This window comes from Meriones unguiculatus, chromosome 3 (genome assembly GCF_030254825.1).
Source record: "Meriones unguiculatus strain TT.TT164.6M chromosome 3, Bangor_MerUng_6.1, whole genome shotgun sequence".
Lineage (NCBI taxonomy): Eukaryota > Metazoa > Chordata > Mammalia > Rodentia > Muridae > Meriones > Meriones unguiculatus.
This window is the reverse complement of record NC_083351.1, coordinates 155,410,998-155,428,704: the sequence shown is the minus strand read 5'-3', so window position 1 is coordinate 155,428,704 and position 17,707 is coordinate 155,410,998. Positions and strand designations below refer to the sequence as shown.

The following is a 17,707-nucleotide window of genomic DNA, read 5'->3' as shown; positions in this document are numbered from 1 at the left end:
CATAGGCAGTCAACTGCAGACAAAGGTTATTAAATGGAAAAATCTTGAAGTAAGTAATTTTTTTAATTTAAAATTTTGCATATATCTGAGTAACATGATAAAATCTGAAGGCCTTCCATCCTGGAGTTGAACCCTCACTTTTTCCTCCTCCCTGCCACACAATATTTTCTCATTGCAATTACTCACTTTAGTACTCATATCAGCCTTCAGATTGTCTGCCACATTATTGCAGTGATTATGTTCAAGGTACCTTCATTTTACTTAATAATGACCCGGCAGCACTAGGGTAATGAGGCTGTAAGTTCATACAAGTCAAAGTGTAGCCAGGAAGAAGAAGCAGAAGAAGAAGCAGAAGAAGAAGCAGAAGAAGAAGCAGAAGAAGAAGCAGAAGAAGAAGCAGAAGAAGAAGCAGAAGAAGAAGCAGAAGAAGAAGCAGAAGAAGCAGAAGAAGAAGAAGAAGAAGAAGAAGAAGAAGAAGAAGAAGAAGAAGAAGAAGAAGAAGAAGAAGAAGAAGAAGAAGAAGAAGAAGAAGATAATGTTCTCTTACTTCAAGGTTCAATATAAAGGAAATGAGATGAAAAAGCATAATTTGCGGGGTAGAAGATATAAACATGTTTTTATTACCAGCTACTTGTTGCATCAGAAAACACTGAGTGTACATGCAAACATCAGACTGAAACGAGTGGAACCACAGAGTTGATTGAAAGTAAGAGATGGTTATACAACCAGAGTCGATTTGGACTGAAAAATAGAACTGTTACTAGAAACTTCTATGAGTGAGGAAGCAGGCTGTCATTCTGGCAGAGTTGAAAAAGTTTATGAAAGAGAAAGGATGACACCCAGGAAAACCTTCATTTGCAAGGAATCACAGCTCATGTGGGAGAAGCAGCCAATCCAGTGTGCATTTTTTGGAGAGCAAAGAAACCACCGAGGAATAAAACATGTTAAAACATGGCATTCTTTAAAATGGCAGAGAAAATAACTCTTTCAGGGTATGTAGGAAAAGATGAGAGTAATCCAAATTCATTATACAAATTATGAAATTATCAAAGGACAAATTCAATAAAATAATTTTGCTCTCTCTCTCTTTTTTAATAAGAGACAGTTGGAATTCTCTGTATCTCTGTTCCAAGATTTCTTCATGTAGCATAAGGATCAAGTGAAACTTCTAAGTGATCTGTGTAAAGTTCATAACAAAAGAGATTAGATGATATAATAGAAGTCAAAACAAAATGTAGATCATTTCATCTTTTGCATTTAAAAATAAATATATATATACACTATGTATGTATATATAAGTATATATACATAAATAAGTATATATAAGTATATCTACAACTAGCAAAGCATTGTTTCAGGCTTTTTATTAAATGGTTGTAAAATAAATGTTAGTAATTATTTGGTTAAGCTATTCTCATCTAGCAATGGTTATATGTTTATTAGTACATCCACTCTAAATGGTGCACTGTAAGTTAATATGTAGTAGTAAATAAGTATCTAATGGGATAATTAAATCTCAACGGGGACATAATTGCTGAGTAGCATTCTAAAACTCTGGAGACATCTGAGCTGCCACACATTTAATTAAAAGAACCTTGCTCTGTGCATACACAGTGTGTAGTCTCTCTCAAAAGCTCGCTCTTTACAGCGCCTATTTTCTGTTACAGCCACATCAGGACTTATTTGTAGCACACTGTGCTTTGTTACAATAGCCTTGAGAGTTATAATCCTTTTAAGCACTCTGTTTCTGAGAGCGTTTTCAAACACTCTGGACAAGCAACTATGGAAGCTCCAAGTGTGACTTATCCTTCAGTATTTTAGGTTGTACTTAAAGATGTATTTTTTTTGAGAAGGGTCAAAATGTAAGTTGATTTTGTGCTTTGCTTGCAGGGTCGGTCACTCCATCATTTTCAAAACTTTAGAATACAAAAAATTATGCACCTTCTTTAATATAAGCCTGTACACATTGATACTCCCATCTCATTTTAGCTTCATATGTCTAAGAGCAAATGTCTAAATATAACATGCCTTCAATCAAACAATAATTTTCAACTGCATTTTTACATCAGAAAATTTGTCTTATTTGTGATTAAATCACAGCCTTTAATTATTCTAATGGAAGATCAGTATGATTTTCGTATTATGTTCACCCCTGTAGCTTGTTTTATATTAAATCTGTCAGAAATAAGAAGTAATTTCTCCTGGTATATGTCCCAAGTCACTGAGTCTCATATTTGAAGATTTCTAATATTTTTAATGATAACACTCAATTCAATGTTTATTTGTGTATGGCTTGTAGTATTACTGGAAATAGCTTCAAAAGAAAAATCAAAACCTACCCTTCATCAAGGAAACTCCTCTTTGCACCAGACAAAAAAAATAATTATAGAAAATCATAACCAATCAAAAACAGTTGTGGAGCCAAGTCCTAATGTGTACTTATATAGAAAATACTCCCACCCGTAAGACCCAAGGACTATAGCAGAAGAAGTTCTCAAAAGGTTATAAGAGCCAGAGAACTAGGAAGTGTGCTGTTAAAGGACGTCTCCTAGTAATAATGTCAAATCTACACGCACAAAGTCTCATCAACATAACTGGCCAAATGTGAGCTGAACAAGGATGATAATCAGTAAACATGCCAAAGTGGACAGGAGAAACTCATGGGCTGTCAACATTACAAAAAGAACTACAGACAACTAAGAAATGCTGAGAAAGGAAGAAATAGTCTTCTCCAGTGAGGGGCACCACAATTGGTGATCCAAATCCAAATGGTCAGCACTGAAAACATATAGATGAGAAACATACAAACTGAGCAGGTTACACTTAGGAGTGTGTGTGTGTGTGTGTGTGTGTGTGTGTGTGTGCATGTAACAGCAATTATTGAAAAGAAGATGCAATGACTATGAAAGAGAGTAAGGGTGAATATAGAAAGATTTGTAGGGGGACTAGGGAAGAGGAAAGTATTGTACATGTACTATTATCTCAAAAATAAAAGACAAAAATAAATTTAAGAAGAGAAAAATCAGAATGAGGTAGCAGCTCAGCTCATTTACTGATAGACAAAATCTCAGTCACTGTTTCTACTTTGGACAACACTGAGAAGGCTAATGTACACAACACATCTCAGACTGCCTGTGGGATTTGGGAGGAGGGACAGACCTCTGATTGCCCCTCTCTTTTGTGACTCCTCTGCTCATCATGTGGCATTGTATTAGGAAATGCATCCTTTTCTGGACTCGCGTATGTGGGGACTCTGGAGTATGGTGCCTCCCTAATTCTCCTGAGATTTTTGTTAAAATTGGGGGAAATGCTAGGATTCTATGTGTGAGTATTTGTTCACATGCTCATGTATAAACAGGTACCCATGAGTGTATGTGTGTGTGGGGGGGTGTAGTTGTGTGTGTGAGGTGCTTGGGTGCGAAGTGCAGCACACCTGGGGGAAATTTTGCAAGTTTATGGTTTTACTGGAAGGCACCATCCTCGTCTATTCCACTGCTCTTTAACTTAGCAGAGTATATTTTGGTATGGTGTAACCCTTAGCTGCATGCCCTGAGGCTTGGTGAGAAAAAGGGTTTTTCTGGAATCCCTCACTAATCCTGGATTAATCCTACCAGCATTTTCATCTCTACCTTTTCTTGTCCAAAAGGGTTTTCATCAAAGCCAATTAAATTATCTTTTCAAGGACACATAAGGATAGCATTTCTGCTTTTGAAAATTTTAAAGTTACAGCATGAATGAACCCAGTCATTTGGAATAAGAGAACTGTAAGCAATATACCCGAATACTCGGTTCTGAGTTTCAGCTGCTTTCCATTCAGACTCGTTAAGAAAAAAGAAAGAGAAAGAATCGTAAACAGAGGAAGTGTATAGCTTTAGAACGTGAATTGCAATCTGAATTTAATTGTTGCAGGTGAACCTTTCTCTGCTGAGAAGAGTAATACATTTGAGTAAAGGTGAACAAAGAGTTAAATTCTGATGTAATAGGGCTCATGTATGAAAGGGATACCCATTCTCATGTTTGAGATGGACTCAGCAGTTATCCGGTTACAAGAACTCTTTGTCCAGGCTCCCTCTCAGACTGATAAATCATAACTGCTTTGATGGGAGAAATTATCAAAAGCTAGAAAAAGCTGATTGTGATTTTACAGTCCCCCAAGGAAACTGGTCAAGAGAAAGATACAAGAACCAAGCATGATGGATTTGAATTTTTTCTTATAATTTGTTCAAACAAAGGCTATAGGCAAGACTCCTTTCGTAGTCTCACAAAGCTATTTGATTGAGAATCTGAATCTGCTTCAAAGTACGAATGTCAACAAGTGCAAGATGCTTTGCTACATCTTATGAAAAGTTAATGCTTCTCAGACTCTCTTCAGTAACTCTACCCAGTAAATTTTATTGCCACTCCAACTTTATGAACAAGGGAACCAAAATACAGTAAGAAACTTAGTCAAAATCTAGCAATTGGAAAATGGGGAAAGCAGGATTTTCATTCAAGCAGTCCAGACTCATCTGTACACTTCGCTGCCACAAAACACCGCCTCTCAGTAAGGTAAAAAAAAAAAGGTTATCACAGGGGAAACACAAAAATAAAAAAGAGAGACAACCTTTACTGTGTTGCTGAAACAAAAGTCTAAGGGAATTGTTTTGTGACATGGTTGCACAGGATTCAGTCCAAGTTCAGGTAGACAGATCCATGGTTTTGAGTCGGACAAGGCGCCCGGCATTATCATGCCAGGGATGTGTGGCAGAGACCACTAACGTCCTGGTATTTTTAAGAAGCAGAGTACAAGGAAGAGGGGCTGAGGACAAGGTATAGATCCCAATCACATGCCCCTAGTGTTTCTGCCACGAAAACCACATTTTCAAAAGTTTCCAGCCTCACCTAAAAATGACACCCAGTTGTGAACCTGACAGTGAGTGGATTAACTCACTGATTCGGTCAGAGTCCTTGTTTTTATCATTTCTTAGTTCTAGGCCTCTCACCCTGCAAAGACTCCACCGCGTAAGCCTTTTGGAAGCAACTATTTTATATCTGAAACAAAATACAAGTAAAATAATACAGTAAAATACCAACAACAACAAAAATGGGGGCGGGGGAACACTATAATTAGGAAATCCTGATTAAAAAAAATTAACTCCTCTTGAATTATAACTCGAATAGACTCCTGTCCTCTGTGGGCTTAGAGATGTAAAGGGACAGGATTGAATGATTAAAATCGTTATTCTGGTGTCTGCAATTCTGTGAAATTTTTACTGGGCACACACAGTAAAACAGATAGATAGGTGGTATAAGGTGATGGTTGAGAGGACCAGAGAGATGATTAAAATGACCTGAAAAAAGAATGCAGTTGAGAATGGAGGCAAAGGTGGACCGAGGACCAGGGCAAAGGAATCTTCACAGGTTCCTGTATTAGTTTTGGCAGTATATTATAATCTATTTTATTATGTTTAATTACTATTTCATATATGATGTAATAATAGGCATATTATTTGTATTTGAATTTTAAGTATCAAATAGTAGTATTTACTTTTGAAACTTTGTCGGTTCACCTATGCACCAGTCACAACTGGAAGACACACTTACTACTTTATGAGATTATAGAGAAAGCGTAAATTAAAAATTTGAAAAAAGTATACGAGTACCCTTAGAAGCAAAGTGTTTTTTTTCTATAAGTCTATCTCTTCTTGTTGTATTTTTCTATATCATAGGAAGTTAAAACATTTTATTTTCATCAGTTACAATGGAATTATGGAAATTAATATTGTACTACACCCTCAAGGGTGCCAAAGTGCCTTGTTTTTAAGAAGTGCAACATGCAAGAAAAGGAATGTGTATTTTAGTACATTAGGATATTTAGTACACATACAATGTATTACCCAGCACTTGAAAATTTGTTACTTTGTGGGGATCTGACCTAATTGCTATTTTAGGCTGCATATAAACAATACACACACACACACAATCTTTTCTGTTCCTATCAGCAAAAGCATAAGAATGAAAATAGGAGTTTAAAGTAACGTTTTCCATTCAAAATATAAAGAGAATTTACACAGGAGTCTTACATTTAAGGAGTGAGTTATTCCAAGGAACACTTTCATTGTGTAGGTTGGATACTTCAGTTACTCAGGTTTTCCTTAGTACCATGCTATCTTTTGGGGTTTAATACTCTTAAGGAGTCTTTACCACTGTGGAGATAATATTTATTTTTGTCTAAGAGCGGAAAAGCAATTGATGTCTTTGAAATCCGTTGATGAAACATTTGTGTCTGATGCAACTTGATGAGCTGGGGTGGATGGGAAAGGCTACTCTCCTTTTCTGAGGGTGGAAGAGAAAGGGATGGAGGGTAGGACTGGGCGGGGAGGAGGGATGGGGCTACAACAAGGATGTAAAGTGGAAAAAAAATTTTGTCTGGGAATAAAACCTGTGTAAAATTCTCTCAGAGTTAGAGAAAAGCTGTTAATACTTACTGTATTAGACTGTTTTACTCATAGATGATCTTCTTCATAATAAATATTTAGCATTTTATTAATAGGATAAAATCAATATTAATATAAATAAAGATTTTACAATCTTTATTAATAGAAATTTAAATTCTCTTAATTTCAAGGCATTCTTTGATTTTTTTTTTAATTCTTGTTCTGTCTGATCATTCTGCAGTTTACAAATAAAGAAAAGTCCTACAAGTCTCTTTGGTTGCACATCAACATCAAATGATTCTCTTACTTATAGTCAAACTAGTTTATCTTTATTAGTTATATTTCATGTGTCTTAGATAAACATTAATAGGAATGACATTTAGCTAAGACTTTTTTTACAATGAGTAATTACTACACATTATATATAGATATATAGATATATAGATATATAGATATATATAATTATATGTGCAGTATGATTCTCATCTTAGTATATGCTCGGATGTTTCTAAGATGTTACAGTAGATGTAAAGATCAGGAGCTGCATAAATCCTTAATATAAAATGGTGAAATATTTGCATATAACATAAACATATCCTTCAGTAAACCTAAGATAGCTATAGATATTTATATTCTAAGTTATTTTGGGTATCTGGCATTTGTAAATATTATATAAATCATTGTGCGATGCTGTTTAGGGAAAACATGTAGCTCAGGGCAGATATACTGTTTCTCAAATATTTTCCATCTGTAGTTGGTTTGATCTGCAGTATACACAGCCTGCATGCAGTTGATGGCTACCTCTATTTGCAATTACATAAACACACACGTATATGTTATATATTTCATCATATATATGTACATATATATGTACATATACATGCATAACCAAACATATATATAATACATATATAAATGCATATATATGATCTATGCACTTTTAATCGCATATACTCTCTCACGTTCCAATGCTATTTTTAGCCTAAATTATTACAGTGGCAAAGTGAGCATTTTATCTTTGGTGCTATTACAGTGATATAACCTGTATTTATTTCCGACCACGTTAACAATTGACCTTTAGGTAAAATTGAGCAACACCTAGAAACATTAAGTGTAATACATTTCAAAGTATATAAAAGGAGCTACTTTTGAGGGTGGTGGAGATCTGTAACATAAAGAAGACAGAAAAGTAGTACCATACATGCATTTTGAAAAAAAAAATCACCATGTGGTTTTTATGTACTTATACAGGACAGACACTTGAATGGGGAATAGATTGCTTTTTTTCTGTCATCAGTTTCTGGAAAATAAATGGGGATTTGATATTAGAAATTAGGAAGCTCTACTCAAAGCTGTGGTTAGAAATGTTCATATCAATTTTTTTCTATCTTTACTTAGCAACTGGAAGCTAACACTTGAGAGACATTTTTTAGCATTGTTTTGCACACGTTAGAAAGAGGAGTCACTTCCCAGCCTTTCACTGACACACACTGCTTTGATACAAAAATATTAAGTAGTTTACAATGAGCTCTGTGAATCATTCAATTATCTATGCATCATTCTTTAGTGCCCTTGAGGATTTCTGGGTCAAATAACCTTAGGAAGCAGCATGATATACAGGTAGCATAGTCTCTGATATCTTATAGTAAAGAAAACTCTGTTTAGTTTCATATCTTCCAGATATTTTTTAATAAAGAACCATTGTTTAGCTTTGGATGACTCCTACTGAGTGAAGATTAAATGTCGCACTATGGCACTGAAAATAACAGTTTGCAAGGTTATCCGGGAAGGACAGGATTCTGAAAAACTGCACATACAGACACGAAGAATCATGCAGTATGATGCTACACGGTTTAATGAGGGGACTGGCCTGTTGTACCCATCAGAGTAGAGCTTCTGTCTGACTTAGATTCCGATTGCTATTATCTAACCATTAGGAGGAAGAAGCTAACAGAATCAGTAGACACAAATGTTCTCCTTAGAATTCATTTAATTAGTTGATTTTTTATCTAGAAATTCATATAACATAAAAATTACATCCCAATACTTAAAGACGGGAAACCATATTCTTTAATATGTGTTCAAAGGCATGGAATTGGTAAGTGACAGAATCAAAGATCACAGATATAGGAAGATGGAAGTATGCCTTGCTCACCTCTTGATCTCACTTGCTTTTTTCCCTTTAGATTAGCTTGCTTTCGGCAGTCTTCCCTGTACATACTTTACTGCCCAGTAAAATAGGTTTTTGCAAAATCCTAGAGACTCTTATTATTCAATATTTCCTTTAAGTGTTTGTTCCTCTCATTAAAATAAAAAGGGGTAGGTTGATTGCTTTGCACTTGATCATTTATATGTTGTAGTATAATAATTTAAAAATCAAAATCCTTGACGCCACAGAATGATAATCTTAATATATGTCATGTAATCCAAAGTATTTATAAACCTATAAGGTACGCTTATTTTAAAGAAGAACAGCATGTAACAGAACAGAGCTAGCAATATCTCCTTTGGGCTAGAGGTCCATGGCTGACTATCATAATTCTATTTGCATGAGGTAAATTAGTCTTAAACAGAAGGTATAGGGCTAAATTTCATTATGCATATTTTTTAAACGGCAAGCTTCAAGGTCAGAAAGTAAATGAGTTAAACTTCTCTTCCTGTAGGTAACAAATGCCTGACAGATACATCATGCAATAACAGTTCTTTCCCAGTGAAGGATAAGTAAGTCCTCCAATTTTATGTCCAGTATGTGAGGAGAGGCTGGTAGGGTTTACACATGTGAGGCACAGGAGAAACACATTATTAGTTAGTATCCTATAGCTTGAAACACTACCTCAAAACCAGAGCTCTGGAGGTCCCATATGACAACAGTAACTACATCACTGATTGTTTACTGACATTTTATTTAGTTTAGAAGCTTATGATGTGATTACATGTGATTGTACAAAGCTTTAAAAAAAAAGAGGATGAAAAGATTATACAAGAGGGTAGTGGGGATCCAATAGCTTGAAATTGTATTGGTGTGTATGGCCAGAATAATGTCATAAGCAAATATAGGAGAATTCTATGAGAACAAAGTTGCAATAGCTATATATTTGCTTCTAATTTTTCATATCAGTGACGAATAGCTCTATTAGTCGTTAGTCTTGGAAATAAAATATTTTTAAGAGACGTATAGCATGAATTAAATTTAGATATTGTCAAGAAGAAATACTATATAAAAAACTTTCCCAATTATCTATCCTATTCCAATGTGTTTGCCTAAGCCATGGGAGAGAAACCTGGTTTTACTGGTTTTGCCTTTATAGTTTACAGGAAATGCTAGCTGTTAGAATATTAACACAGACAGTGGAGAAATCTACAAAGCACACAGACAGATCCAGCCATCTACAGGTCTGCAAGACACAGCATCTTTTATTATTCAGGATGGTAAGCAAAAATTTTTACTCTCCACTGGGGTATAAAACCAACATTCAGTGACTTGTCGTCTGTGAGTCAAAATGTCAGTCAAATCATCAGCAGTTGGGAGAGTTGAAATTCGAGAAATTGAAAGCAATACCGTAGAATGATAATCAGCTTTTAGCACTGCCCTAGCCACTGTGTTCCAATTCTGAAGAACCCTACTACTCTCAAGTGTTAAGGATACACTAATTTTGTGAGACATGTTTTGAAGTCAATCAATAAGGTTGTCAGGTGCATCTTGCCCATTTCAAATATCAGAAAAAAACGAAGTAATTTTTAAGTTTTACAAAGTTACTTTGTATCTGTTTTTTTTTTTTTAAAGTTATTTTAAGTTATTTCTGTTTGAGGTAGTATGACTTGTTGCAGTGTTGGGCCAGTGAAACAAATCTAAATCCTTTGATTGTAAAATACTCTGATTCTGGGTTAAGTGGATTCTTTGCAGTCTCCTCCCTAGATCAAAGATAGTAGCACTTCAATGTAAAACTACTGGGTGTCAAGAAGAGTGTCTAACTCAGATCTCTAGAAGCCCAGTTTACTTCTTCTTTCAAGATCTTCCCTTCCCTTTTCCAGTCAAAGAAGCACTGGGAATCTGTTCTGATGCTTTGGATTTCCAAGAATTTTTAACAGTCCAACATATGTACAATTCTCTGCCAAACTGTGTGGACTGACTACAGTAATTGAAGACAGAACTTGAGGGTAAAACTTTCATCATGGTAGTAATTTTCAAAGTCAGTAATATAACAAATTATTTTGTAATAAGAATATTTGTTGCTTATTATGTTGCACAACGTATATACTTCTAATACCAATTCAATGTTTACTAGAGAGACTAATAATAAGGCTGTAAAATATCACAAATCTACTAATAGCATTAAGTGTTTTGGTGTACAATAGTCAGCAGGTGACCTGAGACAACATACTTACATTTTAGAAACATTTAAGAAGTACTGACACTTTTTTTGCAACAAGATCTAACCATTTGAGAAATACCTAAAAAGTCCTAAAAGCATGTTGCATTTTCTGTGGTATTAGAGTGATGTAAATATGGGACTTTAAAAGTTGTTTTTCTTAACACATCAGTAGTATTAGGTAGAAACACTTTTTATCATTACAAGTGATTTCACTGTTGCCCCTGGAAACCTTTTCTCTGTGTTGTGTAGTTGGCAAAACTTTGCCCAGAAGATTCTGATTTCCTCTGTTCAAACTACCTTACTGAAAGAGATTGGTGTCCTGTGCTGTTCCTTGACATCTTTACATAAATCAGTTTCCCGCTTACCTTACCATGCTCTACAGGGGGAGGGAAGTTATAAATGAGGAAAAGCACAGTCGACATAATATTAGGACAGGTAGAGGATCAAAAAACGTAAGTGTAATTAAGACATTTTAATAATAACTTAAGCGTGCTAGAGGCGAACTGATGCTTTTATTTATTTATTTATTTGAAAAAAAGAGACTAGGATAATTACTTAAAATGAGAATATACAAAACTATAGTAACTACTACCTGGCTAGTTGAAAAAAAAAGTACCAATACAGTTAATAATTGTAAAAAAAAAGTCACGTTCTCTGAAAGCTTATAAAAAAGAATTAGACTGTGTAAACACATGCACAGGTGAAAATTAAAAGACTGTTTCCCTTTTTAAAGCAAACATGATGTCATCATGGTAAATGACTGCAGTGGCTTAACCAGGACACACACAATTATAGCAATTATCGACACTTTGAATTACAAATGAAAGCTTGGATTTTTAACACATATTTCAGGTGGTTTGAGTTGTCAGATTTTCTGATTACAAAACTGAGTTTACTCTTTGGGGTCTATTTTATAAACTCCATGAAAATTCTTACATAGAATTCATTTCTACAAAAATGCTTCCAAAACCCGTTTTTCTATGTATTTGTGTTCCTTCTATGTCTTCAACTTCCTAAACTTTGCATGGAGAAATCTTATATATATATATATATTTTTTTTTTAAATAGAAATGCATAGTAATTGCTTATGTGATATTATGAGATACTAAAACTGACCAGTTAAATCTTTACATTCTGGTTTATAATATACTGGGAAGTTTGTATATAGTATTTTATGTCAGTTATTCTGTTGGAGTAAAATATTAATGCCAATGCCTCAATTAAAATCAGATTAGAGTTTATCATTGTTAATTTTTGCCTTTGAAAATTTACATTGATGTTTATTTATAGTTAAGGTGGCTTTTGTTTATTTGCTTGTTTTATCAGTGGTGTGTTTTCTCCCCCAAAATATTGGAAGTACTAGAAGTTTGATACAGTGCTAATAAGCAACTTCAAAAACTACTTTCATTGATATGGAGTGGATACAATGCAGTTCAGAGTTGATCTTTAGACAAAAGCTATATTTATTTCTTTTTCCCGCAAAACTGCAGTCTGTCACTGACAAAAGGTTTTAATGTTCTAGTTAAAGTCAGGGGATTCATCATATTGTTAACACTGACAATTAAAAAACCAATTCTTTAAAGATTGGGTTCGTTTTAGTGTAAGAACTTTTTAAATTATACTGGCAGTCTTAAAAACAGTTTAGACCGTAAACTATGTTTTAACTTAGAACCACAATGAATGTTTTTTACAGGAAATTATAATTAATATAATTAGCTGCCTTTAATATAATTTCCTGCTTATTTTTTATTTTAATATAATTGTTCTCATGCCAATTCATTTGACTCATTAAGATTATTCTATCACAGGACTTGGAAATTTGTTTCCCACATGTTAAAAATTTACTGTATTAAAAACAAAGAGGGATGTTCACAAAATTTAAGTGAATTCCAACCAATTCTTCTCTGAATTCTTATATTCTTATAAATATTATTAATTAGCAACACTGGCCATGCAACAAGCCACTAATATAAGAATTGATTAAACCTGAGGTCCATTCCATAGTGCCCTGACAAAGTGTCATGTTGCTTCAGACCTCAAAGAGGTAAAAACTTCAAGCGTAAAATATTACAAAAATATTATTTACTAGGAAGCAATAATTAGTTTGTTTAATTTCCATGACTTTCTCTTTCAACTGTCTAAATAATGTGCGATGTATGTACACTGAGTCTATTGGATAGAAATTTACTTCATGGAAATATGCAAATAAGCCTATCAATGAGTGTCTTGGGGTACTGAAAAGCTAGAATCAACAAAAGGTTACAGAATGAAGAAAAATTAATAACATTAATGGGTTATTAATGGGTTACATGAAAGGACAGGTGGGAGGACCAGAGGTTCAGGAATTAAGCTAGCTTATATCAACAGGACTAAAGGAATGTACAAATTTCTAATGAAATGATGCAGTCAAGTTCCTTACCTACTTTTTCTTTTGTTTACTTAGAGTCACATAGCAAAGAACTTGGGGATCAATTCTTTCTGAAGTACACCAGTTATGATGTATGAGAAGTCAGCCATGACCCTTTCATCTTGATTCAAGAGCAAAGTTAACCCATAGCATGCGAAGGCCTTCTATACCAGATTAAAGTGATATTTCTTCAGGTCGTTCCCTGTAGAAATGGGCAGGCACCTGTTTCAGCTTCCATGTAAGAAACACAAAGTATCACATACAGGAATGAAATAATATCAGAGTGTCAACAGCTGAAGTAATTTTCCCATTGTTCCATGAAACCAGCATTTTACTGATTTGTTTGCATCAAGAGTACTAATCTTCAAATCAAGCATGACTATTTGTATTTCATAACAATATGCATATTTCCAAGGCTGCCTTTAGATAGGCCCACAAAGGGTTTTTTTTTTTTAATAGAACTAACTACTTCTAATGCTTGCATCTCCTCCCAATCAAAATGTCTATAGACTTAAAGAAAATATTGCCATCACCTGACCAAATTCGAATGATCCATGGATTCTTTCAAAGCAGCTTTCAGATTAATACATTCTCCAGCCCAGCACAACTTCCTTCTGGTTCAGATTTTATGTTGTCGAAGGATAACTGGCCATTCACTCTCTCAACTCGTTTCTTGGATTTAAGATAGCATTTATAGATAGCTAGCGTACAGACTTTTGTAAAGTGAACCCAAGGGAACTACGGGAGAAAATATAATTTGGCAAGTTCATTTGAGCTTTATTCTAAGTCTGGCTCCTTGCTCAGACACTGCTAGTAATGGAGCTGCAAAATCTAGAAAGTTCTTTGAATTATTTTTGTCCTTCTCCCTCCCCCCCCCCCGCTCCCATAAGTTGAAGAAGACAGAAATAGCATAAAACTGTCTTACATATGTGGCATGAAGGAGGAAAGGATGCAGTGGGGGTGGGGTGGGGTGTTGGAAGCCTCCAAAGGGAAAGTTGGAGGGATGGAGGACAAGAATCAACAGTGAATTTTGTTTGAGATTGCCGTAAAGAAACCTGAATGGTGTGTGTTGATTTTAAAGGTCTTAGACTATTCTTGTACAATGCATATGCTCAATGCTATTACGTCACATTTCTGAGCCAACTGAGTAAATTTAAATGTCGAAATATCTCCTCTATCAAGATGGAGCTTACGCAGAGGAGAAGGGGTGGGACATGGCTATCACATGTGATATTAAAACCAGTGAATGACTCTGTCTTTAGACATAAGCCTGGTGAGGAGAGCTGGATTATAAATAAGCACCCTTTGTTAACCCTCTTGAGTGTGAATTAGACATTCTGCTTTAAACCATCCCATTTCCCTGGTTGATTTTGTCTGCAAAAAACTACACCATGTTGTGTTTGGATATTTAAGTCATAACTATTCCTTTTGTGTGGCTCACTTGGGTCACAAAGGATGAGGAAAGTTTATATTCTGAAAACAGAGAAAAGGAAAGGCAAGAAAAATGGAGAGTACTTGAAATATAGTACATACGTCAAAACAATCTCTTCTAAATCTCAATCAGTTGTTTATTGGTTGGCAAACAAGTTTCACTTTTACAACAAATATTAGTAATGAGGTCATCCAACTTGAGACCATACAAAATGGATCATAAATTTTTAAAAAAAAAATTATATGTGCTGCTAATTTACCATTTGTATTCCTACATTACTTAAAATCCTGTCAAATAAATAAATTTTCCTGTTAACAGAAAACTTTAAAAAAAATCACTTAAAAATAAATTGACCTTTTACTATGAGGGAGGGAATCTCCTCTAACAATTGGTAGTGCAGGCGGCCGGTGTGGGGGTCGGAATGCACAGTACGGCTCTTCACATGCAGAAGCCCCTCTACCTCTAGAGACACCTCTTAGCTTCTAGAATCACAGCTACTGCCTTGGTGATGAAGTGCTTGCCAAATATGCTTTGCATTACAACAGATGTGCCCTGGACACACAAAATTTTGTCCTGCTCTATTTTGCAAAATGATGTTGGAAATACTCGGGCTGGATAAAGATATATAGTGAGGGAAGGAAGTCTAATTTTATTTATTTTATTTTATTTATTTTTTTGTTAAAAAATAATTTGTTTGCATTACTAGAAAATGATTCTTATAAAGTGATAGCTTCATTTATTTATTTTTTTATTATTTTGCCAGGTGAATTTTTAAAGGAAAAAAAAAGGTGGGGAGAGGGGACAAAAAAATGAAAAGAAAGAAAACAAGAAAGGAAGGAAACTTTGCTGTTTTACTGGTAGACAAACTTGCAAGACTAGCACAAAAGAAAAAGAAAATTTCTTTTTTGCCACTACATTAACAGGACTCAAATTCTGGAGGAACAGAAAGCAGACTATAGGCGCAATGCTAGTATCTGTACATTACATAGAAATTGTTCAATTTTTTTTTCTGCCATTAGTTTTATCATCAGTTAATACAGCAAATCATAAAATATGCATTTAGCATATAATTCTAGAATTCCCCTCGGTCAGATTATTAACCTTGCCGTTTTGCTTTTCTTTGTCACAGCTTCTCCCGCTGTGGTGAGCTCAGTTTGCGAGTGACCGTGAACCGCTACGTGGTACAGTTCTGCTCCGCTCCTATGGCTGGGCAGCACCCCCATCTAGATGCGGCACTGTTACTAATTTCAAACAGTTGTTCTGGCCTTAAGAAAAAAAAGAAAAAAGAAAAAGAAAAAGGAAAACCAGGTCCTTGTGACTCTAGTAACAGAGCATCAGAGATGTCAAACAGACGCAACGTAATCCAAGAAGGCCACCGTGAGCGCCGATTTCTTCATATCTCGTTCATTAACATAATGAAGTCTCCATCGGTGGGAAAAGGACGGGAAAGAATGGGGCACAGGAGGATCTCGGCCGTTAGCTTCATCCCCTGGGCTGACCTAAAAATTCAAGTTAAAAAAAAAAAAGTCAGAGAGTCTCTCTTTTGAGAACAGCATCAGATGTCGGGGTACACACGATGACCACTGCGTCTATGGCTCAGGATGGTCCGCTAGGTGTTGGCAGCCCTGCTGGTTGCCATCTCCGCGTCATCCTCTATAGACTAGTGACCAAGTGCGCGGGTCCTTTGGAAGTCCCCTCCGGAGAGGCCCCGTCTTTGTTGGGAGGAACTATGAACCCGTCGCTGCTGCCCCGCCCCAGCTGGTAGTAGGCGTGCAGCGGGTGCGCGTGGTTTCTGGAGCCCAGGTTTGGCATGCTTTTGTAGTAGACGTCTTCGGCGTCCCCGCCCTTGGCCGCCGCGGCTTCGGTCTGGGTGCTGGTGGTCACGCTGTCTGCAGCTGGCACGCCAGCCAGGGCCGGCATGCTGGTGTACAGAGAGTCCCTGTGCGGTGACGGGAGGTCTTCTGTGTGCTCGTCCGTTAGCAGAGGGAAGAAGCTCTCGCTGTGGTCCTGGGGGAGCCGCCTCCTGCTGTAATGGTGTGGCTGGTGGTTCTCCGTGGAGTAAACCCTCGGGGGCAGCAAGGGAGCATCGGATTCCTCGTGGATGAGTTCCAGGCCCAGGCTCTCCTCGTGGTTAAAGGACGCTGCGTCATCCAGGACTATGGCGTCGTCCTCGCTCCCACTGCCCAAGTTGTTGACCAGTTTGTTCATCATATTCCTGTTCTGTTCACTGCAGCGCTCGTGGTTGTTCAGGTACGAAGGGATATAGTTGGAAGTGAGTTCCTTTAGGATCTTTTTCTCTAGGGCGGTCTCGTTGTGGTTATAGCCACGGTCTATAATTTGCACACAGTTGCTCAAGTATTCGCCGCCAGCAATGCTGTAACTGTTGCCATGGTTACCATTCAGTGGTAGAGTATCCATGACACTTGTATCCCTGGCATTGTTCAGAAGCCCCTCTGAAAAAGATTACAAGACACTATGACATTTATATCCAATGAGCCATCGAACACACACACGCACATAACACACACAGACACGAAAAGTAGAGACATTCATGGACTCTAAAATATGTATAAATTGCTAGCATCTTAAATATAAAATGGAAAAAAAACAAAAAGCATTATTAAATCTATACATGTTAGCATGTATATATACATAAAGTCAAAAAAACTAACAGAAATGTTATATATATGTTACTAATTTCCAATTTAACATAAACCGAATCTGATATATGAAGTGTACTTAGTTGTTACTGGCAAATTAATACAAAATTTCATATAGCCATTCATTGCTTTCAATTTATACACTTCAAAGTCAGTGAAATCATCACCTCTAACTTTACATAGCTCTGAAATAACTATAACATAATTCATGTGTGGCACTTTGACTACATAGTTCAAAAGTAAGAGAAACAATATTTGGTAATTTGATATGTAAATATAGTTTAGGTAGATTAAAATTACTGTTGCATACAAAACCACAAAAGAATTATGTTAAATTTGTGAGTCATGAAATAATGCCCAGCCAAATAAATGGCACATCAAGATAATTTATACATGCTTTCAAAATATTTGGATTTTTT

General features: G+C 35.8%; 1 protein-coding gene across 21 annotated transcripts in view; it reads right to left on the bottom strand.

The window, feature by feature from the left end:
* Adgrl3 (adhesion G protein-coupled receptor L3) overlaps nucleotides 1-17,707 on the bottom strand; it is a 780,523-nt gene that overhangs the window by 22,365 nt on the left and 740,451 nt on the right. For 13 of the 21 annotated variants that reach the window (XM_060380806.1, XM_060380808.1, XM_060380809.1 and 10 more), the window contains one exon: nucleotides 11,283-17,081. The exons of 1 other annotated variant lie outside the window; for it this stretch is intronic. In XM_060380806.1, coding sequence (XP_060236789.1) covers nucleotides 16,282-17,081 — 800 coding nt within the window. In that variant the 3' untranslated portion in view covers nucleotides 11,283-16,281. Of the gene's footprint in view, nucleotides 1-11,282; nucleotides 17,082-17,707 lie in introns of those variants that run through there. 7 more of the 21 variants (XM_060380819.1, XM_060380822.1, XM_060380821.1 and 4 more) reach the window with 1 other exon arrangement.